The following is a 24,731-nucleotide window of genomic DNA, read 5'->3' as shown; positions in this document are numbered from 1 at the left end:
AAATAAGGATCCCTGTGGGTCCTTCATGTTAAAATGTATTACCTATGTTTTACCGTATTTTGATTTATTTTGTCAAATGTTTCCCAATTATGTTTTAACCTGGTTTGGGCTGTAATTTGGGCCTACATTCTGTGCTGCATATAGCCCATGGACCACACTTCTGGTTTAGAGAATCTTACCATGGACAGGTAGGGAACAAGACAAGATGCGGTCTCATTATATGCAGGAGATAGTTCTTTGGAAAGTCTCACTGTGTCATAGAGTTGCTGTGGGGAAAACACTTTGTCCTTTTTCAAATGATATATGGCATTATGGATCCCTGGGTTTGGACATTGGCAGAGTCTTACTGTGTCAACACGAGGAGGTCCGTTCTGGGCTGGGGGAGGGTATTCTGGTCTAAGGCCACTGCGGCCCATCCCTCGTACTCGCACATCATCTACTAGGATTGGCCGGCCTGGGATGATGAAGCCAAACTCCTGTAGATACCTATATCCCACCCAGAGGGAAGTTAGTTAAGGAAGACAAGTCACTGAGGAGGGGGCACACTTCCTTGACCTCCTATAGAACCCCAGTACCTCTCTTTGAAGGCTGCCTCAAAGTCTCCTTCACGAGGTGAATGAGAAGTGGGAGGGTGCTGACAGGCAGACACCATGATAGCACAGTCTGTCCCTTGGTAGCGAAGGTGCAAAAACCTCTCAGTATAGATCTGAGATCTGGGATGAAGGAGAAGGAAAGAGTGAGAGGTGCTGAATGGGTAAGGACCCAAAGAGAATTTCTTTGCTGATCAAGTACCTGTGACCACCCTCATCCCAGCCCCTCAGGCCTGGCCCTATTTTCAGACGTCCCTCATGGGGACCTGCTCATGTTCCCAGCCCACTCTGGACAGCAGCCACCTTCCATCAGCCCTCCCTAGCTGGGGCAACCCTGGGCCCCACACCCTGTTCCCCGGTACCTAGGGAAGCCCTGGCCCTGCAGGGCCTCCACACACTGCTCGTCCAGGCGGCTGAGACGCTGATCAATCTGAGGGAAGTTTTCAGGGGTGTACAGCAGGGAACAAGGCTCTTGGGCCTCATGTACCACATCTGCCAGGGCAAGCCCCAGTGCCGAGAGCAGCCCGCTGTGCCTGTGAGGGGGCAGTGTGTCTGTAAGGGGGTCACATCATGTCAACTCTAGGAGTGTCTACCTAGGACACCTGTACTAAGGGCATAAAACTGATTAGATTGGTAAATCTTGGAGCCTTTACCTCAAAGTTTATGTAAAAGCATGAACTTCATCCTCTTCAAAATATGATGGAAAATTCATGGCAGAGGGAAGCCAAAGTAAACGGCCCGATGTGGAGGTGAAAGAATGACTCCACTGCAGTTTTACCAATCCCTTCAGCCTTACTTAGCACCCCTTGTCCCTCTTTTCCTGCCTAGGGACCCCTGGGGCAAGACTCTGCCACTTCAGCCAGTTAAAGTAGACGAGAAATCTACCGAAGACTTCAAAAAGTGCTAAGTTCATTTTTATTTCCAGGCAGATAAGATGAAAGCGGCAAAGACCGAACCAAGGTTGAGAGGAGGTGAGGTAGGGTGTGGTAAGTGTAAGAGGTGCTGTGCTGAGGCTCCAGCCAGGCCTGGAACCTGGACTGGCCCCAAAGCTATTAGAGTGTGATTGTTTTGGCTGACAAGCCAGAGCCATTCAGAAAACTAAACTCTGCAGCTCTGCCTTGGGGATAAGGTGGTACAGAAGAACAAACGTGGGATTTGGTGCCAGGAGACCCAGCTTTAACATTTACTAACTATAACACAATTGACAGGGGGCAAACTCTGAACCTGTTTCCTGCAAATGTAAGCTATGACTACCCTTTTATTTATATTTTTTAATCTTAGTTTTTATTTTGGGTTTTTTTTTTACTTACCTTCTAGGCAATTGGGGTTAAGTGACTTGCCCAGGGTCACACAGCTAGTAAGTGTTAAGGGTTTGGTCTGCAGCCGGATTTGAACTCAGGTCCTCTTGACTTCAGGGCCCATGCTCTATCCACCGTGCCACCTAGCTTCCTCTAATCTTACTTTCTTAGTGTGGAAGGTGTACCTAGCCATTCCCTAAGGCTAGGTAAGAAATTCCCTATACAAGGTCTTTCTGATTGCCAACCAGTAAGGCTTTTGTTCTGATATTGATGATACGTATCCTTAACAAAGGAGGAAATCTCCTTTTAAAGGTTAACCCTCTGACAAGGTATGAATCCCCTCATGAATTACCTTGGGCACCACTGGATTAACCCCACTTTTCTGATTGTCATGCATATTTATTGCCTATTTGCTACCTCACTGCTGGTGTGGCAAATGAGCTATATACATCCTCCAATTTAGCTCAGAAAACAGAGAAAGGAGAGCTTCTGGTAAGAAATGAGAGAGAGAGACAGAGAGAGAGAGAGAGACAGAGAGAGAGACAGAGAGAGACAGAGACAGAGAGACAGAGAGACAGAGACAGAGAGAGAGAGAGAGAGATCTACAGAAAGTAGATTTCACTTCCTGATGGAATCTAGGGAAGATGGCATCCCTGTGCATGTCCTCAAGAATTCTCTCCAGATTCTCCAAAGATGGCAGAACAGTCAAGTTACCGGACCAAGCAGAAAGGTTGATGGACCAAGGAGAAGCAGGAGCCAAGGAGCAATGAAGAATAGAATCACTAATGTGGAAAAACAAATCCATAATTGTTCTTCACTGGTATTTTGAGCTTATGTGGGCTGGACAAGTCCAGGGAGGGAGAAGAGTTGACTATCTGCTCCTAGTTCTTTTACCTTTCAAGGGGGCCCCAGCCAGAATAATACAAATCTGACAAGATCCTAGAAAGTTCAATCCTACACTGGAGTTCACTGGAAGGAATGGTTATTTTACTCTCTAGCAGATATCCTTTCTCTGTGTTCTACCACCCCTCCTTTTAAAGACTATGTCCAAAGTGGTAATTCAGACATTTAACTTCAATAGCAATGAAGGTCAACTGAGGAATAATAACCTGGAACTTCACTGTCAAAGTTAACCAGTGATATCTAAGACAGGGTAACTTATATTTTGTCAAAGAGCTCTTTGTCGAGGGAATTTCTACCTTGTTAAAGACCTTGTGTAAGTGAGGTTGACCTCTTATTTCCCCTCACCTTTATCTGATCATAATCTTTTGTTATTCCACCTCTCCTGTCTTGCAACCCCAAACCCTGTTCTTCATCCTCACCATGATCTCCAATCCCCCCAGCCTTCAATTCTCTCAAATCATCATTCCATACACTCTCTTGTATTCCCCATCTTGACAACTTGGTGAACCAGTTCAACCCTACACTGACTTGAATCCCCTGCTCCTTTATCCTAACAAAGATCTAGCCTGACTAAACTTCAGCCTTGGATTCCTCCCACCATCTGCTGTCCTCACTCCTATGCGCATGTTACAGAACAAAGATGGAGGAAATCACAAAACTGTACTAACTGGGTTCACTACAAATTTGTTACATACTTTCAACTGGGCTCTCCCCACAGCATAACATCCTTTGATAATTTCCTATTTCCTATCCCACTCACCACAGCTGCTTTTCCAAATCTTTTCATCCTTTTCATATCTCCCATGGTTCCTCTTCTTACCACCCTTCTCAACTGAGAACTTTATCTCGTTTCACTGAAAAAATTGAGGCCATCTGCTATGAGCTCCCTTTTCTCATGTCTTCCTCATCTACATCTACCAGATGCCACCTACCACTATCTCCATCTTCACACTCATCTCATATGAAGAAGTGGCCCTTCTCCTTGCTAAGGCAAATCCCTCTCCACATGCATCAATTATTCTATTCCATTTTATCTTTTCCAGAAAATTGTCCCTTCTGTCATCACCACTCTCCCATTTATCTTCAATCAATCCCCATCTACTGGCTGCTTTCCTACCACCTCCAAACATGTCCATGTCTCCCCCATCCTCAAAAAAACCCTTCATTTGATCCCTGTATGCCCACTAGTTATCATCCTATATCTCTACTCACTTTCATGGTTAAACTCTTTGAGAAGGCTGTCTACACTAGATGCCTCCACTATTTTCCTCTCACTTTCTTAACTCTGCAGTCTGGCTTCAGACAACATCATTCAACTGAAACTGCTCTCCAGTTACCGATGATCTCTTCATTGCCAAATCTAGTGGTCTTTTCTCAGTCCTCACCCTTCTTGACCTCTTCGACACTATCAATTACTCTCTTCTCTAGGAGAAGATATCCAGGATATTCTCTTCTCTGTTTCCTTGACACGACTTTCTACTGGTTCCTAGGCTCCCTGTATGACTGCTCTTTCTTACTCTTCTTTGTTGGATCTTCATTCCTGCAAACAGGAGCTATGTCCCAAGGTTCGGTTCTGGGTCTTCTTTTCTCCCTCTATACCATTTCACCTGGTGATCTCATTGGATCCCATGGATTCAATTATCTCTATGCAGATGGCTATCAGATCTCCATATCCAGCCTTAAGCTTTCTCCTGACCTCCAGTCTCATCTCTCCAATTGCCTATTGGTCACGTCAAACTGGATGTGCTCTAGGTATTTTCAGTTCAACACGTCCATAACAGAACTTATCATCTTTTCCCCTGCACCCACCCCTCTTTCTAGATTTCCTATTACTGCTAAGGGTACTTCAATCCTTGTAGTCACCCAGGCTGAAAACCTAGGTGTATCATGGAATCCTCACTCTCTCTCACTCATCTCTAATCTTTTGCCAACCTCTGTGAATTCTATCTTTGCAATATCTCTGATATACACCTCCTTCTCTCCTCTGACACTGCCACCACCCCAGTGTTAGTTCCTTATCATCCCAGCCATGTGCAGTTCCATCCTTCCTCCAGTCTCTCCCTACTCCAGTCCATCCTTCATTCAGCTGTCAGACTGCCCTTCCTAAAGTGCAGGTCTGATTGTGTCAGGCCCCCCCCCCCGCCCCATTCTATCAATTCCAATTGTTCCCTATTTCCACCAGAATCGAATATAAAATCCTCTTTGGTTTTTTAATCCCTTTGCAACCAAGGCCGCCTTCTGCCTTTCCAGTCTTCACACGTTATTGCCACCACCACCCTTTTACTCTGCAATGTAATGGCAATGGCCTCTTGGCTTCAACAAAACGCTACATCTCTTGAATCTGGGCACTTTCACTGGCTTTTCCCCCATACTTAGAACTCTCTCACCTCATCTATACCTCTTGGCATCATCCAAGTCTCAGCTACAGCCACCTCTGGCAAGAAGGCTTTCTTGGCCTTCCTACCTTCATTCTGAGATTATCTCCAATTTGTTCTATTTATATATTGTTTGTATGTATTTGTTTGCATGTTGTCTCTCTCATTAGACTGCAAGCTCCATGAGAGCAGGGAGTGATTTTGCCTCTCTTTCTATCCCCAGTGCTTAGCACAATGCCTGGAACATAGTAGACATTTAATGAATGCTTGTTAACTAATTCCTCCTCCCTAGCTACCTAGGGGAGAGTGAAGGAGATAAGAATAAAAAGGAAAGCTTCCCACAGACTTATAAAAAAAGGGGGGGGGGCAGCTAGGTGGCACAGTGCTTAGAGCTCCAGCCTTGGAGTCAAGAGGACCTGAGTTCAAATCTGGCCTCAGACACTTGACACTTAACTAGCTGTGTGACCCTGGGCAAGTCACTTAATCCCGATTGCCTCACCAAAAACCAAAAAAAAAAAAAGGGGTGCTGAAGATTTGATTGAGCATGAGAAAATGCCAGACTGGGGAACCATAAAAGGAACATGGCTAAAGAGGGATGGGGGAAATGCATCTTACAGAACTTGGCAGAGAACAGTAAGCTAATATCAGCACGCCATGCACCACATTCTCTGTAATACTTCTTTGTATCTCAGGCCTTCCCCCACTCCCACTCCCCATACCCCATGTTGATAGTAAATTCTCAGATGATCTGGGGGCTCAGGCAGAAACAGGATCAGATGAAGAAGATGAGGTAGAGGACAAAGAGACTGCTCCTCGGGAGTTACTGATGAGGTGGAGATTTTTTCTGAAGTCAGCAGGAAAGAGGTACAACCTACACAAGCTGAGTTGTTATTGTACCTCCCCAGCAAACTGGCTGCACCTCAGATAACAGCTGCTGTGCCCAGATACATGTTGGAGGACAAGCAGACACAGAGACACGTAACCTCCCCCAAACCCACACATCCCAACGGGTACCTGTGTATGTGGACAGTGTCCATGCCCAAGGAACGTGCGATGGCACAGGCATGCTGCCCCCCTGCACCCCCAAAGCATGCCAGTATGTGGATCGATGGGTCGTGGCCTCGAGCCTGTAGTAGAGAAGAGAGGGGAGCAGTCAGCAGTGACCCAACAGTGATCCATCCTGTACTCCCTGACAATCTCCAGATCCTCTGTTCTCTGGGTACCAGGCCTTCACCATCTCCCCAACTTCTATAATCTCCTACCTCCTATAGTCTGGGGGTAAGGACGTCCTATTTCCACTCTCCTAGTCTTGGTTCTGAGATTTTCCTGACAGCCAGGAAAATAGCTAGCACCATAGTTTAGAGCTAAAATGGGGTAAAAAAAAAAAAAGGAATTGGACAAAAGAGGCAAATATGGTTGTTGTCCTTCATTCTCGAAGACAAAATGACATCACTACGTTAGAAGGACTGTGGCTGATCAGTTAGTATCCACAGAGGAACAGTCATCCGGCACTGCGGACATATCAGCCGCTGTGATGGTCAGTGGTTGAGGAAGTGGCCAAGGAAGAAATGGCCAGTGGCATTGTGGTTGTTCAGCAGTCAAGGAAGATAGCCAGAAGCGTGGTGGTCATTCAGAAGCTGAACATCATGGTCAGACTCTTGACACAGAGTCGATATACTCAGGGTTTAAAATGAGATCTATTTTTTGGACATGGCCAATGTAAGAATTTGTTTTGCTTGACTATCTATATTTGTTACAAGAGTTTTGTTCTTTTATTTCCATAAAATTTAATTTTGGAAAAGGAAGTCAGCAGCCTAGCATGTGTTTGCCGGTGAGTGGTCACAGTGGTGAGTCATTGGCTGGGGAGCGTTCATACCTGAGTAAGAGCACGGATCGGACGGCACATAGCCTCATTGGCCACTCGTACGAAACCCATGGCCACCTCCTCAGGTGTCAGTGGATCAAGCCCATATGGCCCTTGGACCTGAAAGTTATTGATCTGAGCCGTCACGGCATCCAGGGCCTCTTTGGAGGCCTCTTTGGAAAGTGGCTGGTCCTCACCCAGACCAAAGATGCAGGGGAAGGAAGAGGGAAGCAGACGACCCAGAACTAAGTTGGCATCTGTCACTGTTAATGGTCCCCCTGGAAGAATAGAAAGTAGATAAAACAATAGTGGGACTCAGTGGTGAAAGCAAGGCAGAAAAGGCACTTCAGAGGAGGAGGAAGGATGGAGATTTGGGAGAGGGATAAAGCACATAGGGAGGAGAACCCAGGGCCTAGGAACTGGGTAGGAGAGAGGGCTAGGAACGTTCAGTCCACCCATTTAGAACATCTGAGATGGCATTCAAGTTTGGGAAGCTGGGGACAGGGTCATGGACTATACTGACCTTTTCTATAGCAGGCAGGACCAGGATGAGCACCAGCTGACTCAGGACCCACCACAAACAGGCCAGACCTGAAGAAGAGGTATATGGGTGAGGAACGGAATTTAAGGAAGGAGTCAGGGCCTGGCATGGGATGGAGGGCCAGGGCAGAGAAGACAATGATATCGAGGATTTCCTCTCATTACACCATCCTCCCCCCTCCCCTCCCTGCTGCTGTCATCTGCCAGTCTCTAGGACATTCTCCACCCACCCTACCCCCATCGCAATGACCTCAATACCTGCCTCATAGTCTTCCTCCCTGCCCTAGGCCTTGCCATCATCCTCAATAGCTTCAACATTCACAGCGAAGACTTCTTCAAACACCCCGACTGCCCCATTCATCAAATCCAGTTCCAAGACCTTCTGTCTCCACCCTATCTCAGCCACCCAGCGGCCATCCCCAGTCATCCTGATCTACATCTTGTCACTGGATCCAGAAGGCTCTGGGGGAGAAAGTGAAGCTGGTGACCTTCCTCACTTAAATCCAATTCACTTGCAAATCATGGCATCATCTTCCGGAAGTCACTATCCTCTTCAAGAACAAAGGACAAACAATCTCGGGCCCCCAAAGAAGAGGTCATGTCTCAGACCTTATTATCACACTTTCTCAGGTCTAGGCAATTAGCAAGACAATAAATCATGCCCTGATCTGTAGCACTGGCCAATTTCCAAGGTACAAATGCTCACACTGAAAATTTAACAATCAGCTCCAGACCATCACTGCTTCCATATGTTCATGTTGTCTTCCTCTTCTTTCCCCTCTTCCACCTCCATATCTCTTGAGGGCAGGAAAGTTTTTTGGTTTTTGGTTTTTTTGTATCCCCAGCACGCAGTTCCTGGTACTTAGCAGACACCTAAAAATGCTTTTTAGTTGCTTGATTTATAATGGCCAAGAAAACCTGAAGGAGAAAACACTTTCAACGGGAGGGAAACCAAAGGAGGCTTCATGGAGGAGAAGGAGGCATCTGAGTTGAGTCAGCTGCCTGCTGAACAGCTCCACTGGATTTCCCAATAGCACCTCAAACTCAGCATATCCCAAACGGGTCTTCCTTCCAAGACTGCCATTTTTGTTGATGGCTCAAAAGCTCATTGTCAAAGACAATGCTTTTCTCTCTCCCTTATCCCCCACATTCACTACATATATTAAATGCCTGCTGTGGACCAGGTACTATGTTAGGCACTGGGGATATGAAGATAAAAATTTGACAATGCCTGCCCTCAAGGAGCTTACCTTCCACCAGGAGACATCCAAACAGTTACCACTTCTGCCTCCACAGTATCTGTCACAGCTGTCTCTCTTCTCCCCTTACAGGACCACCTCCCTTAATTCAGGTCCTCAACACCTCACCCCTGTGCTATTGTATTGGCCTTCTCACTGGTCTCTCTCCTCTCCAATCTGTCTTCAAATAATTACCAAAATACATTCCTAATGCCCAAGCATGATCCTTCAATCTTCCAACTCCCTATTGGCATTCAAGGCCCTCTGCAATCTAGCTTCAACCTGCTTTTTTCTTATTATTTCCCTTCAAGTATTCAACATTCCCAGACAAATTGGACCACTAGCGAGCAGTAATCTGATAAGCATCTTCCTGTCCTCTCTTGCTTCCATTCAGGCTTAGTCCTATATCTGAAACACTTCTTCATTCTCTTTCTTTCAGGCCCAACAGAGATGCCACCTCTGCCATGAAGACTTCCCCATGATTCTAGCTGAAAGTGATCTCTCTCTCCTCAAATTTGATCAGGGCAATTTGCCAGGCCCTTTCCTTTGCTTTTATCGCTGTCTACTTTGCTGGTAACTTAATTTCATACCTCTCATATCCCTATTAGAGGGTAAACTTGAGGCCAGAGATGGAATTACTTTTCATCTTGGGATAATGTCGTGCCCAGAGCAGGCACGTAATAAATATGGGCTTGAATGAAAAGAATTATAGCAATGGGGAAGATGACAGGAGCAAGACGTCAGGGTGTGGCCTTAACTTGAAGACAAGACTGGAAGTTCCTAGGTCTGGGAGGAGGACAGGCAATGAGGGAGAAAGAGATCCTGACCTGAAGAAGAGTCTGGAGCCACCTCCAGCAGCCACAGTGTTGATGTCCAGCTGTGGGGCCTGAATGGTGACACCAGCAGTGCTGGCCTCAAACACATGCTCATAGTCACCTGCAAATCGACTGACATCTGTGGAGGTCCCTAAGAGTAGGAAGGATGGGAGACAATGTGTGGGATATGGAGATATGTTGGGGCAGAAGGGATAGGGAGAATCCATACCATATCCCAGAATAGAACTGGGACTCAAAGCCCCTCCACTCCAGATGTCAGCGACCACCTTGCAGTCCCCATGACCCCCACGATTTGGAGTGCCCTGAACCAGAGCATATTTTTTCTGAGCTTTGGGATAGGGATGATGGTGAGAAGATGTGCCCCAGAGCCAGACAAGCTCCATCAATCTCAATGCTCCCCGCCTGCCCCCCTCAGCATCCAACCTCCATACCTCCCATGTCAAAGCCAATGACTGGCTGTCTTCCCTCAGCAGAGTAGGTAGTGACTGCATAGCCAACAACTCCACCTGCAGGGCCTGAGAGCACAGCCCTGGAGCCACTGAAGGATGTCATGGGCACTAGACCCCCATCTGAGCGCATGAAGAGCACCTGTACATCCTGGGCAACAAAAGGTAAGTAGAGGGGCCGCCTGAGATGGGGGACAGGGTCAGGGGTGATCAGGACACATAAAATGGATGGGCAGAGGGTGAACATATCGAGGTTAGAGATAGAGACCACAGGTGAGACACCATAACAGGGAGCCCAGAGTCAGCAGACCTGAGAAGTGAAAGACAAGGTGGGAGTGAGAAACAGCAAACCAGCACAGGGTGAGTGATGCAAAAGGCACAAAGTGAAAAGGCCAGGGGAGCTCGGAGCTGGGTGATTCAGGGTTAGAGGCACAGAGTCCAGGAGGACAAGGAGATAGAAATGCAGCACGTCCCTGGGTGAGTGGACATAGGATACGAGTAAGAAGGTCTCCTCACCTTCAGGTGCCCCTGGAAGCCCTTGCAGAAGCCCTGCAGGTAGCGGTGGATGGTGGGAGTCAGGTAGGCATCAGCACAGGCTGTGTGCCCTCGGGGAACAATCCTCACCATTGGCATCACCTCCGATGAGAGGGACACGTGGGCAAAGCCCAGCTCCCGTGCCAATGCACCCACCTGCTGCTCATGTTGTGCCCACCTGCCCAGGGGTATACATGGTACACTTTGGAGCACAGAGTGAGCAAGGACCTGGAGCACTTTCAGCCTCCCCAGGTTCCCTCTCCCCTGGTACCCCAACTCTAGATCTCCAGCTTCTCATACTAGAGCCTACCCGTGCCTCTTCCATCCCCTCCTCAGTACCAGATTCCCACCCATCCCCACCCCTTTCTAAACTGTGACTATGGGCTCCTACAAATTTGCTCCAGTATCAATGTCTGCCAGGCCACCCCAAGAAGTCCTCACATGTAGGAGTGCATGAGCACCACTGCCAGGCTTTGGATGCCCTGGGCCAGTAGGCCCTCCAGCTTCCTCCGTAAGCTTCCTAGGTCCACAGGTCTTTGCACTTCTAGAAGGTCCCCTGTCGAGCCTAGGTGGGGAGAAATAGAAATGGCCAAGTGACTGTCACATCAGCCTACCTCCCCATCTTCTCCACCCGGGCGCCTATGCAGATCAACTCCACAGGCTCCAATCCAGCTCCCTAGCCCAGATTCTGACACCAGAGTCCACTTCTCAGCTTTCACTTATCCCTACTGGAGGCAAGGGGCCCAAGGCTAAGAAGTTTAGAGCAGGGAGTAGTAGAGCAGATTTGCTAGACTGACAGGAGAGGTGGGGAGGAAAAGCAGGGTTAGAATGAATCAGCAGGGAACTGAACCCCGAGGCCCCAAAAGTTTGGGTTGAAGATCAGGTTAGAGAGAGGCACACACCTTTGATGGGGGTCCCAGCCCCTGGCTCTCCATGATGCAGCACCACCCTCTCATCCACCTCCACCACCTCCTCATACAGCACCTGAGGCATTGGCACCGCCTAGGGGGAATGGGGTGGAGTGGTGGGAGGGAGAGAATGAGAGCACACTCAGAGGCAATATTCTCCAGGTTATTCCTCGTTAGCATTTTACTGAAGTCTGACTAATGTTCCTCTTCGTACTAGAGTGATCTGAAGTCCAGTCTGAGATGGAGGGAGGTGTGGGAGACATTTGTTATAGACCAATTAAGGGCCTCCCAGTAGAAGGAAACCAAGGGAAAGGTGAAGACCAGGGTTCCTGAGTGAAATGAAGAGACTGTAGGGCTGAGTACAGGCTGCGAGCTGGGGGAGGGCAAGCTAGACAGCTCTGGCCAGGGAACAATTGGTCTTTCCTGGCTAGCTGCTGCTGCTGCTGCTAACTTTCTCCTGACCATCGGTCTGCACTTGTCCAAGTTGTCAGCTGGCCCTTGGCCCAAGCTTTCACTCCAGTCTAACTTCCCCCTCCCTCCAACACTCTCCCGGACCATAGAACCAGTCAGGCCAGTTCTCTTCCTCTGAGTGGAGAACAGGCCTTAGGTAATAAAGGGGGGGGGGGGGCTTAAAGTAGATTGCAACACTGGAGGCAGTCAAAAATACCCACCGTACAAAGTTTATTATAAGCAGACTTCCCCATACACAGAGAACAAGGGAATGCTACCAGGCTTTTTTCTATACCGAAGGGATAAACAGGGATTTTTTAAAAATCCCTTTATTATCCCTTTCAAACAGGGATACTTAACTTTGGTTGTGCCATAGACCCTGTAGGGAGTCTAGTGAAACGCAGAATAATGTTTTTAAATGCATAAAATAAAATAAACAGTATTACAAAGGAAAACAATGGCATTATAATACAGTTATTAAAATGTTTTAAGCAAATTCACAGTTAAGAACCTGTGCTTTAAAATAATTCCATTTCTACACGGCTTTGGTAGGGGCAGCATCACTAAAAGTGAGAGGTGCCTCCCGTGAGAAAGCTGTCCCATAAAGAAGGGGGAATGGAGATAAGGTGACCAGTCCTATGAGGATAGTCAGATAGTCAATAAATATTTATTGATTACTACATGCCAGGGCACTATGATAAGCACTGGGCAAAGGGGAGAATTCTCCCCTGAGTTACCCTACTGAGGGATGTGTTGGTCAGTAAGCTCTCACCAAGTCAAAGAGATCTCTTCGGGCCTGGTTCCCAATATGAAGCAGGTCTTTGAAGCCCCGGGTGACCAACAGGGCCATGCGTTCTCCTTGGCGCTCCAATAGAGCATTGGTGGCCACAGTTGTGCCCATTCGGATCCATGCAATATGGCTGGTGTCCAGGGGCTGGTCCCTGGGCAGTGTCACACCACACTCCTATGAACACAGGGCATAAATGTCTGTCCCTCTTACCCTCTGCCCCCATACACCAACTTCCCTCTTTTCCTGTGCATTCATGGGGATTGGCACTCCCCTGGCTCCTAAGGGTGCAGAGGACTTTGGTCCCAGAATCAATGCCCCCTCAACTGCTGTCTAAAGGCTGGATATCCCCCCTCAAAGTGCCCCCTTTTCTTCCCCTCCACAACCCAGGCAATCCAGAACCTTAAACTAGAGTTGGGAAACCTGGGGCCTTGAGGCTACATGTGGCCCCCTAGGTCCTCAAGGGCAGCCCTTGGACTGAATCTAAACTTCACAGAACAAATCCCCTTAATAAAAGGATTTGTTCTGTAAAACTTGGACTCTGTCTAAAGGCCACACCCTTACCTTAAACCAAAATGTAGAAGTGTTCCCAGGAGGTCTGTGCTAGAGATCACCAAGACAAGGGCTAAGAGAAAGCTGCTGCCTTTATCACTAGTTTCATCATTAACAATAATGACAACAATAAACATTTCTACAACAGCTTCCTGAGGCAGACCCACCTGCTCCAGGATCCGGCGGATGCCCTCAGTTGGGGCATCTTGGTAGTTGGCTGGGTCCTCAGAGAGTAGCTTGAGCACTCGCACCCGGCCCCCAGGGCACTGTGCAAACACATCGGTAAAGGTCCCACCCCGGTCAATGGCAAACTGAAACTTCCCCTCCATGTTGCCCTTGAAGGCAGTGTTACTGGGACTGGACGTTAAGTCTGAGGCTGAGCCGAAGGGGTTGTAGACCACGGTCAGCTGGGCTCGTGTTTCTTCTTCTGCTTCTTCTGGAAGAATTGGGAGGCAAGGGGGCAAGGAATCAGGGTGTGTGGGAATGGGGGGCAGTCGGGGCAGGGAATCAGGGAGCGTGCAGAGGTAAGGAAGCAGGGCAGGAAATCAGGGGGCTTGGAGGGGGGTGCCAAAGTAGGGAATCAAGAAGCTTGACTGGAGTCAGGGCAGAGAATCAGGGAGCGAGGGGATGGAAAGTGGTCAAGGCAGAATGGAAGCGCATTAGAAAAAGGGCTCTGACGAGGGGGGTGGGGTGTCAGAGAGAGACGAGCAATAATAGAAGGGGAAAGGAGACAGTACAGCGGACGGTCCGCTAGAGCAGTACGTGGACCAAGGAAGGTTGTGGTAGGAAGGGAAAACGGTAGGTAAGGGACCGGAGAGAGGGGGACAGACTTCTCTGAGGAAGCAGGGAAAGGAGGGTCACACTGATTATGGGACTTGGCATAGAAATGTTGCTGGGGTTTCTTTCTAGGCTTTGATGGGACGGGGTCTCCACTGGACAGGTTTAGGATAGGCTCTATCAGAGAGGCAGTGAGGAGCTGGGGGAGGGGAGGGTATCTTGACAGGGACCAAAGATTGGAGGGGGGAGCTGAGGCTCTGATAGTGGAAAAGGAAGCAGAGGACGGTTCTGATGAGGAGGGTGAGATGAATGGAGGAGAGAAGTGGGGGCTCTCTAGCAAGAAGGAAAGAAGGATGGCCACTCTCAGGCTCGAGATCAAAGGGGTGAGGAAGTGGCTCACAAAGTGAGTACCGGAGGCTTTCCTAGGGACTACGGGAGACAAGAGATCTGACGGGGAAGGGAGGGGAGCTGTGGACGGGGGTGGGGGTGGGGAAGTGATAATGGAGGGAGAGGGGGAGGCGGACCTGGGGGGCCGAGAGGGGAGGAATCAAGATCTAAAACTTGGGGTAGGAGTAGGAAAGAGGTGCGCACATGAGACGAGGTGGGGCGGGACGGAGTAGGGAGGGTAGGATTGGACGGGGTGGGGACGCACCTAGCCGGGTTCCCTCCAGGTCAGTCAAGGATCGGGATCGGGCTTAGGCTTGGGCTCCGGCTCTGGTTCGGGCGAGGAGCCTCTTCAATCTCCCCGGCTCTGCCACGCCCCGCCCCGCCCCGCCCCGCCCCGCCCCCTCCGTTCCTCTCCTCTCCCCTCTCCGTCCTTCCTCTTCTCTCCGCCCGCTGCGGGACACGATCTGGACCTAGGGTCAGGCCGTGGAGGGGCTGATCCCATCCGACCAAGTCGAGTCCCGTAGTTGTATCCAGTCCTGCCCTGAATCTCACCCCTCCCGTGCTATCCCACCGTTTCTTACCCCTTGTCCCCATTGGCTCTCCCCTCCTCCAGCTCCTCCTCTCAGCTTCCCCCCTTCTCTGGCCCCCTCTGTCCTTGGCTACCCATTCCACTCCTTGACTTCCCCCTCCTTTCCCCCTTCTCCGGACTCACTTTAGCGGCTGCCTCACTTGGCTCCTTCCTTTCCTTGCCATCATTGGCTCCCCGCTCCCCCCACCCTTCCCCACCTTCCTCTTGGATTACTTCCATCCCCCACCCCTGCCCTCCTGGCTCCAGTCTCGGCACTCTCTAATTAGCTAATCCCTTCTCGCAGTTACATAACCTTCTAGTCTGGCCTGCCTTGCCCCTCACACAGTCCTCTGGGGGAAGGGCGAGGAGTTCTTAGTTAAAGGGCTGGAAGGTGATCCAGAGGAAGCATCAGAAGCCCAGCAGCGGGTTAAAGAACCCTGGTATCTTGGCTCTCATCTCTCTCTGATGACTTCCTGTGCTTCGTTGGGGAGAGGGGGGCCGCGGGTAGAGGGGGAAGGAGATTGAAAGATGACCGAAGAGGGTGGACCAGATGGCCCGGGGAGTTATGAAGAGGATGGAGAAGAGCTTAATTTGCCCCTCTTCATAAAGAACTCCCTCACTTCCACCGATACCCCCCATAAAGGCTTGAAATGAGCCAAAAGGTTTAGGCTAGGCAGTCAGAAGAACTTCCAGCCAGTGAGAGGTCAGACACACTGAAACAGGTGAGGGACAACCAAGACTGACACTTATGCCAGACATCTACAAGCAGAAGAATGAGAACACCTGGGGAGGGGGGGGGCGGAGAGTCCAGAATGACATCAAGATAAACAGGATGGTCTCCAGGGCCGGAAAAGCAACTCTTCAAACATTGGGGGTAGGGTGGGGGTATGTGTACAGGATCCTTGGGAAGCCGTTATATCTTTTCCAAACTAACAACCCCATCTCCAAAAACGTCTAGGGGCAAACTCTCACTTTAAAGGCATAGTCTTTTCTCTCCACTCCCTTTCTTTGCCCCTCCACCAGAGCAAGATTGGGAAATGCTACACAGATAATATTTGGCATGTGATGTCTCTGCTCTTAAAATAGTCCAGGCCCATATTAGAAAGTTAGGTTCTCTCCGCCTTAAGCAGAGGCATCGACACTGGCCATTGAGTGTCTACAGACCCTAAGGAAAGAATCTCAGGGTGTCTTCACAACCAAAGTCCCAAAAACATCATCCCTGCTCCCTCCCCCTAACACCCCCCCCAACCAAGGATTAGCTCCCAGCATAGTTTCAATAGAGTTCATTTGAGGGTGTGAGCACCCTTCCTCAACAATCTTTTGGCTCCTTCCTCATGATGGTAGGAGCCCCCGAAAAAGGTAGCCCTCCCTCACCCTAGAATGTGTCTGAGAATTTGAACTAAGGGGACAAACCATTGAAAGGAGAGATAGGATGAATCTCTTTGTAAAGGGAAATGTCCTCTTATCTGATGTAAAGTTCAACTTTTTTATTTTGGGTTTTCTTGACTGTCTCTACTCTGAGCTTAGCGTCTCCTATCCTGAGACCCAGAGTCAAAATGGAAATATAGGAGAACAGAGACACACAAGAAGGCAGAATTATCCGGAAAGGACAGCCAGAGAAGTTTATATAGGTCAGAATGGTGAAAGAAGTATGTCAGTAAATCTTAGTTAGAAGTTAGAAGAGTTAGAAGAGCCATCATAGCTCATATAGCCCAAACTCTATCTAATGTATGAATCCTTTTTGTTCTTGATTTTTTCAACTTTTGTTGTTTTTCTAATTAATCTGTTCCTCCCACTCCCTTCTGCCTCCATTGAGCAAATGAGTAAATCTGAAAAATCATGCCCTCCATATTTATAGCTGCCTAGTCCAGCAAAACAAATGCCAACATTAGCCATATCCAGAAATGAATGTCTCTTTTAGTATTTTTAAGTTCATCACATCTCTGTCAGGAGGTGAGTGGCATATTTTGGGTTTTGGTTTCTGTTTTTTGTTTATTTGGATTCATGTTTTTTGAATAGATAAGAGTATTTAACGGCTTCCAAAGTTGCTCTAATATTGTCATTTGGATAAATAGTTCTCCTAGTTCTACTCTTCCTTCTACATCAGTTCATAGAAGTCTTCCCGGTTTCTTCTGAAACTGTCCATTTCATCATTTTTTATGGCATAAAAAAGTCCATTAATTTAATATACCACAATTTGTTTACCCATTCCCCAAGAGGAGCTTGCCTCTCCCCCCCCATCTTAGTTTTCCAATTTTTGGCTACCTGTTTTCCCACAACCCCTTCAATGTGTAATCTTCCTCTTTTGTCATCTTTACTGGTCTTGTAGGTCTCAGATAGAACCTCAGAGTTGTTTTAAGTTGCATTTCACCAATTATTAGTGATATAGAGCATATGGTTATTGACAGCTTGAATTTCTTCTTTGAAAACTATCTGTCCGTATCCTTTGATGATTTATCTATTGGAGAAAGGCTCTTAGCCTGATAAATTTTAAGCAGTTTCATATATATATATATATATATATATATATCTTGGATAAGAGGCCTTTATCTTTTATTTTTATTATTTTTTTTTTAGGCAATTGGGGTTAAGTGACTTCCCCAGGTCACACAGCTAGTAAGTGTCAAGTGTTTGGTCTGACGCCGGATTTGAACTCAGGTTCAGAACTCAGGTCCTCCTGTCTTCAGGGCCAGTGCTCTATCCACTGAACCACCTAGCTGCCCCGATAAAAGGCCTTTATCAAAGAAACTTATTTCAAAGATTTTTTTCCAAGTAACATGTTTCTCTTGTAATTTTTACTACTTTAGATTTGTCTATGCAAAAGTGTTTTAATTTATATAATCAAAATCGTACATTTTATCTTGTGTGATATTCTCTATTGCTTGTTTAGTCATTAATTCTTCCCCTTAATTCTTCCCCTATCCATAGATCCAATAGGTAATTTTTTCCTTGCTCCTCTAATTTGTTTATGATGTGACCTTTTATATCTAGGTCATGTATTCATTTGGAGTTTATCTTGGTGTATAGTGGGAGATGTTGGTCTAAATCTATTTCTGCCAGAATACTGTACAATTTTCTTAGCAATTTTTTTTTCAAATAGTGAGTACTTCCCACCAGTAACTGGGGTCTTTGAATTTGTTGAAGATTGCTACTGTATTTGTTTGATTCTGTATGTTGTGGACTTCATCTTAACACTTAACACAGTGCCTCCAGTGCTTAGCACAATGGTTGACACATAATAAGCACTTAATGTTTATTGATTGATTGATTGATGAATCTGTTCCAGAGACTTCTTCCTTTTTGACCAAAGTACCAAATCATTTTAATGATTATTGCTTTATAGTACAGTTTGAGTACTGAGAGATTTAGTACTGAGAGATCCTCTTCCATCCCACTTTATTATTATTATTATTGTTATTATTATTATTATTACCCTTAATATTCTTGACCTTTTGTTCCTCCAGATGAATTTCATTATTGGATTTTTCTTCAGATGGTCTCTTTCTTGGTGTATTTTGTCTTCTTCTTGATTATAACACAAAGCTATATAATCCCTGAGGACATACCATTTTTCCTCTCATTTTTCCCTCTAATTTTTGTGTCAATTTTAATCGCTGCTCCAACTCAGATGTACAGTGACAGCTGATTTTCTTCATCTTTAAAATGCTGATAACTACAGCACATAGCCTTGTTGTGAGGGCTAAATGAGATAATATTTGTAAAGTGCTTTGCAAACCTTAAAATGCCTTATAAATGCTAGTTATTATTATTATATGACATGAGATATAAGTATATAAGGCTTCTTTCTAGTCTAGAAGCTTCTGGTCTCTCTTGTCTCTTTCTTTTGAGCCACGTTTTCCAACATCTATTTTGATGTCCTCCTCACCCTCTGCAACAGATGTTGACACATAAGCTACAATTATCTTCAGAATCATCTTTTTTTTTTTTGCAAATGTTTGTCATGAGCACAGCAAAATGCAATGAACAAATGTCCCACGAAATGCTGTTTCCTGGCACCTTTGGATCTACAATAAAACTAATTCCTTTCTTTGCCTCTCCCACAACAACAACAAATAGCTAGCATTTATATAGCACTTTAAGGTTTGCAAAGTTCTTTACATGTTCTTATTTGATCCTCACAACAACTCTGTAGGCTAGGTGCTATTATTATCATTACATATTATTATAAATGAGAAAACTGAGGCAGACACAAGTTAAGTACCCAGGGTCATCTAGCTAGTAAGTGCCTGAGGCAAGATTCAAACTCAGGTCTTCTAAACTCCAAGTCCAATACACCATCCATTGTGTCACCTAGCTGCCTTCATAAGAGCTTAAGAGCCATATCCTTTCCTTTGGCCACACCTTCCTTTTGTCTTCTGGTTTCCTTTATGTACAGAAGGTCTAGTGTAATAGGAATCTGATGCATATGCAGATTCATCAGCTAGATTCAGTTCCTCTAGTGCTATGCCCATTCATTGATAACTGGGTATTGATAACTGGTATCTCACATCTATTTAAAGTAGCAACAGTAAAGTTCATGTTAGAGACAACCTAAAAACTATATGTTTTTCAGCCTCCTCAACCCATTTTCCTCTCCATGGAGGAAGAAGAAGGGAACTAAATAGGACAAAGGGATTTTTTTTTTCACTTTTCTTCATAGGACGTCATGGCTGAGGAATTTGATAAGCCCCTCCATGTCTAGTGAGGCTGGTCCTTACAAAGCAGTCCCCGTCTGCAGACTGTTTTGAAGCCTTTCAGCATGGTAGAACCTGTCAGAGCTTGCTTCTTGGCTAGCCTACCCTTGAAGAACCCAGGGTCACAGAAAAAGGATTTTGTAGAGTTCCACCCACATTCCTGCTTAATCTCCTTTTCAAACTTTTCCTCCCCCTGGCATTGAGAAAGACAAAGAAATACAGACTCTGAGAGCATTCCCATCACTTCAGAGAGAAAATCCAGCAATTGAGTCACAGTCTCAGTCTTTTCCTTGTGCTACCATCTCTTTCAAAGAATGGAGAGATGATAGATAGAGTGATAGGGAAGGACAGAGATCACTACATTTTCCTAAGGCCATGACTCTCCCCATCACTTCTAACCTTTCCTACAAATTCTTTCCAACTTCAAACACAAATAGATTTGCCTTCTCCAGAAAGCCTTCCCTGACTCACCTTATCTGGCTTGAGTCCCCAATAATGCAATGTTCTTGGCATAAAGTCATGGTGCAGATTTTAATTCTTCTGGGAAGCTGATCTGACCCTTGTTCATGAGTAACCCTTGCTTGCAACAGCCTCTTCCTGTGCAGTAAGTACCTCTTTTCCCCTATACTTTCCATACCTTAGGTATGAAATACGAATGTCACTTCTGCAATAGAATGGCCATGGGATTGCAGGAAAGGGTACTTGCTGGAGTTGTATTGGTTGCTCTGCTCTCATCCCTCTGGAAACATTTAGAAGAGTAAAATCATACTTGAGGCTGAACTGTTAAATCTGTGAATTGACTCAGCAATTAGAAAGCAGTTTGGAACTATGCCCCTGAAAGTTGCTAAGTTTCATATCCTTTGATCCAACAATGCCCCAGGGAGATCAAGGAATGGAGGAAAAGACCCATGTAGACAAAATATTTGTAGCAGCTCTTTTTGTGATGGCAAAAAAACTGGAAACTAAGAGGTGTCATTGCTTAGGGAATGGCTAAAGGAGTTATACCACAGGAATTTAGTGGAATAACTATTGTGCCGTAACAAATGATGAAGGGGCTGGCTTCAGAGAAATCTGGGAAGACTTGTATGAACTGATACAGAGCGAAGTGAGCAGAACAGGAACAATTTCTATAACAACATTGGAAAGACAAAACAATTTAGAAAGACTTAACATCTGTGATCAATGCAATGACCAGCCATGATTCCAGAAGACCAGTGTCAAAGCATGCTATACACCTCATGACAGAGAGATGACAAATTAAAGATACAGAAATGAGGGACATATATTTTGTACATGGCTGAGATGGAAGTAAATTTGTTTTGCTTAAATATGCATATTTATTTAAATAGCTTTGTTTTTCTTTTTTCTTTTTTTTTTTTTTGGTCCGGTGGAGGGAAGAGAAAATAAAAGACTGCTAATTGAAAAAAACTTATATTTAAATTTTCAAAAGATACTTTGTGACTGACTCTCATGCTTATGGGTGTAGCTGTGATGAGTCAGGAGACAGTTTGAGTGGCCTGTGGGAGCATTTTCTGGGACCAATCCATAGAAATATAAAGCATCACATTTGCTTGGTGGCTATCCAATACTTAAGTACGAAGATGGGGTGAGTAAGAGCATAGCTGCCCTCTTGTCACCTTGAGCTCAAGAATGCTTGATAGTACTCATATACAAAGAAAAGTCTTTAGGTATATCTGTCTTTAACACATCCCTGCTCTCCCTCATTTAGGTCAATTCAGAACTGGCTTACTGACCAGACCCAAAGGACAATTATAAATGATCTGTTAATGTGGGAAGAGGTATCTAGTCGAGTACCCCAGGAATCTGAGCTGTGGAACATTTTTTAAAATCAATAGTATGAATAAAGAAATAGATGACATGCTTAGATTTTGCAGATGGCACATAAAGCTAGAAGAGAAAGCTAATGCACATGACAAAATCAGGATCCCCTAAATGTCCACAGCCAATGATATTGGGCCAAAACTAATCAAATGAACACAACTGAGGGACAGCTAGGTGGCACAGTGGATAAAGCACCAGCCCTGAAATCAGGAGGACCTGAATTCAAATGCAGCCTCAGACACTTGACACTTACTAGCTGTGTGACCCTGAGCAAGTCACTTAACCTCATTACCTAGGTTCCCTCCCCCCCAAAAAAAAACCACAAATGAGATAAAATGTGGTCTTGCACTTGGGGTAAATTATCAACTACACAAATATAATATTTGGAAGGTTTGACTAGACAGTGGTTCATTAGAAAAAGATCAGACAGTTTTAGTAGACTGCAAGCTTGCTAGGATTCACAGTGTGCTGTAGCCCCCAAAAAGGGAGCTAATGTGCTCTTGACTTGGACTGCAAGGAGAGAAGGACGGTGTCCAGGACTAGGTGGCTCGCAGTACTGTGCCCTGTTCAGATAACATCTGGAGTACTAGGTTCAGGTCTGTACACCACATTTCAAAATGGACATTGATAAGCTAAGATGTACGCAACTAAGATGATAAAGTGCCTCAATATCAACCACTGGGGGGATCAGTTGAAGGAACTGGGGGGTGCTTAGGCTGAAGAAGAGAAGACAGGAGGATGTGGTAGCTGTCCTCAAGAATTTGGAAGGGAGATCAGACTCGTGCAGAAAGGCAGATTTAAGCCTTTCTTAATGCCAGGAAAAGCTTCCTAATAATTAGAGCTAGCCAAAAGTGAAATAGGCTGAGTAGGTATGCACTTAATCAGTGTCCCTGGACAAAGGCTCTACAACCACTTATTAGGCATGAGGTATGGTGTTCTACTCAGCTATGGGTTGGACTCAATGACCTTGGAGGTGCCTTCAATTTCTGATATTCAGCGATTCTGTCTTGTGTCACCTACTGAATTGGGAAGTCTTTGAAGGTGGGGCCCACGTTTTATTTCTTATTTATCTCCTTTCCCCTCCTCAAAGAGCTAATTATATAGGAGGTAATTAATACATATCTGATGAATGGATGGATGGATGGATGGCCTTTCTCCTCCACCAGCTGTCTTGATGAGTCTATAATCCTATCCCTGTCACTCCCTCATATTGTAGGAAAGGGGGTATACATAAGAATCCTGGGAACTTTTTGTTGAATACTGTTATCTTTCCTGTGACTGCACCATTTAACTACTCCCTACAGCAGCATGCTGGTCCCCTAAAATGCCCTCTCAAAGCCCACCCACCAAGAACACCTCTGGGTTCTTGAATTTGATGGTCCCAAGTTTGGGAATCTGTGCAGTGGAGTCGGCCAGTGTCAAAAGAATCTCACTGTTCAATGAGCTGGCTTCCCCCCTGGGCTCTTGAGTGCTGACTTCAGCTCACAGTTCTCTTGCATGAGTTTTACAGCCTCCTTAGCAACTCATCCTCTTGTACCAACCGCTCAATCTCACTCTTAAGCTCCTCATATTTGAGGAGTGGCACACCCTGGGCCAATAGGTGGATTCAATCTACCCAAGGCCAGAGCACCTTAGGTGCCTGAGATGGCTCTGTGGGACTCCAGAGTATTGTGAGGTCAGAGGCTTCTCTTTCCCACTCCTCCACCCTCTGCTCCAACTGGCTTCAAGTGCACAGAGAATCAGAGGCTCTTGGACAGCAGTATAATCAAGCCCAATGCCGAGAATCCCCCAGAGTCATAGTGGGAATCACTTTAGATCAGGACTGCACAACACACAGCCAGCCAAAGTGGCCTGCAGGGGCAGTATGTTGTGCAGCCCTGCTTCAGAGCCCCAGGGCAACAGCCAAGTCACTTCCCTTGTCCTTTTTCCTGTCTACTTCTGAGCTGCTAGCCCTGACTTCTTTTACCAGGTTCTTCCCTCCTGAGGCTCCTATAAAAGTATATACTGGCTTCCACTGTGTCCTGTCCTCTCTCTCCTCTCCCATGACAGTGTTGTGGGGGGGGAGTGGGAGAGTGAATGGAGAGGTCCTAAGGGTTTTGCCATTTGCAACTACAAAGGAGCTTACTTCAAGCAATCCATGATTTCATCAGTGTGGATATTTTCTCCACAGTCACTCAACATCACTGGAAGGATGTTGGTGTTAAAAAGTTGGGCTTAGGGGAAGCTAAGTGCTACAGTGGATAGACCTCCAACCTTGGAGTCAGGAGGACCTGAGTTTAAATCTGGCCACAGACACATGATACTCCCTAGCTGTGTAACCCTGGGCAAGTCACTTAACCCCGACTGCCTCGAGGCGGGGCGGGGCTGGGGGGGGGAGGCGGGGGAGTTGGGGGTGACGTCAAGCAGCTTGGGATCACAGAAAACGCTGCATGATTTCCCAAATGAGATCCAGCCTGCCCAAAGGCTTACTCTCATGCCAGTGTAATGTGGGTAATAATGGCAGTTCCCTCCACCCGAGATCTACTCTGACTTCCCTTTCACCTCACTGTCTGAGCACCTCACCCACGGTTCAGATCTTCCGGCAAGCCAGGGCACAACACTGGCTCCTGCTCACTGTGGTGAACTTCTCTTGAGAAATTGTTTCAGTGGTCACTGCTGCAGGATCCAGTCTGGCATCTGAACTCAAAATCTCTAAGCTGCATGAGGTTGTCGCTAAGGCTAGACACATCCATCTCAGGGTCAATGTCTGGTGACCTGTCCTCACAATGCAGAAGAGTCGGTCTTCAACCTGAGGTCCAGTCTCAGGCTCACCTAGACAGCATAAGTTCTCACTGCCATGAGCAAACAAGCACCATAGCTGCTGGGGGGTAGGGGTTGGGGTGGAGAATCCCCTCCTGACCTACTCATGGGAGGTCTGAGAGAGAACTGTTTAGGTTGAACCTTAAAAAAAACCAGACAAACATGACAGCTAGCATGTGGAAGAAGGACTAGATTAATTTTGCTTGGCCCCAGAGCACAGAATTAAAAGGAATGGGCAGAAGTTTCAGTCTGACATAAGGAGAAAACTATCTAATAATGTGCTGTGTCCAGAGATGTGGAATAGTTTGCCTCACTGGAGGACTTCAAGCTGAAGCAGGATGAC

The 24,731-nt window shown here is 46.5% G+C and overlaps 1 protein-coding gene across 2 annotated transcripts in view; it reads right to left on the bottom strand.

Moving 5' to 3' along the window:
• The window catches only part of OPLAH (5-oxoprolinase, ATP-hydrolysing), a 38,111-nt gene extending 22,895 nt beyond the window's left edge, over positions 1 to 15,216 (bottom strand). Inside the window, exons 1-15 of one of the 2 annotated variants that reach the window (XM_078153846.1) lie at positions 15,198 to 15,216; positions 14,751 to 14,812; positions 13,489 to 13,757; positions 12,755 to 12,946; positions 11,527 to 11,626; positions 11,066 to 11,189; positions 10,607 to 10,802; positions 10,076 to 10,241; positions 9,647 to 9,774; positions 7,554 to 7,632; positions 7,043 to 7,308; positions 6,181 to 6,293; positions 953 to 1,123; positions 576 to 713; positions 348 to 486 (exon numbers count right to left, since the gene is read on the bottom strand). In XM_078153846.1, coding sequence (XP_078009972.1) covers positions 348 to 486; positions 576 to 713; positions 953 to 1,123; positions 6,181 to 6,293; positions 7,043 to 7,308; positions 7,554 to 7,632; positions 9,647 to 9,774; positions 10,076 to 10,241; positions 10,607 to 10,802; positions 11,066 to 11,189; positions 11,527 to 11,626; positions 12,755 to 12,946; positions 13,489 to 13,650 — 1,974 coding nt within the window. In that variant the 5' untranslated portion in view covers positions 13,651 to 13,757; positions 14,751 to 14,812; positions 15,198 to 15,216. Of the gene's footprint in view, positions 1 to 347; positions 487 to 575; positions 714 to 952; positions 1,124 to 6,180; positions 6,294 to 7,042; positions 7,309 to 7,553; positions 7,633 to 9,646; positions 9,775 to 10,075; positions 10,242 to 10,606; positions 10,803 to 11,065; positions 11,190 to 11,526; positions 11,627 to 12,754; positions 12,947 to 13,488; positions 13,758 to 14,750; positions 14,857 to 15,197 lie in introns of those variants that run through there. The other variant, XM_078153845.1, reaches the window with a different exon arrangement.
• Between the last annotated feature and the right edge of the window lie 9,515 nt (positions 15,217 to 24,731).

The sequence above is a fragment of the Phascolarctos cinereus genome, unplaced genomic scaffold, assembly GCF_003287225.1.
Source record: "Phascolarctos cinereus isolate Bilbo 61053 unplaced genomic scaffold, phaCin_HiC Scaffold_4;HRSCAF=312, whole genome shotgun sequence".
NCBI classification, from domain to species: Eukaryota; Metazoa; Chordata; class Mammalia; order Diprotodontia; family Phascolarctidae; genus Phascolarctos; species Phascolarctos cinereus.
Note: the sequence above shows the minus strand (reverse complement) of the source record. Positions and strands in the feature narration are given on the sequence as shown.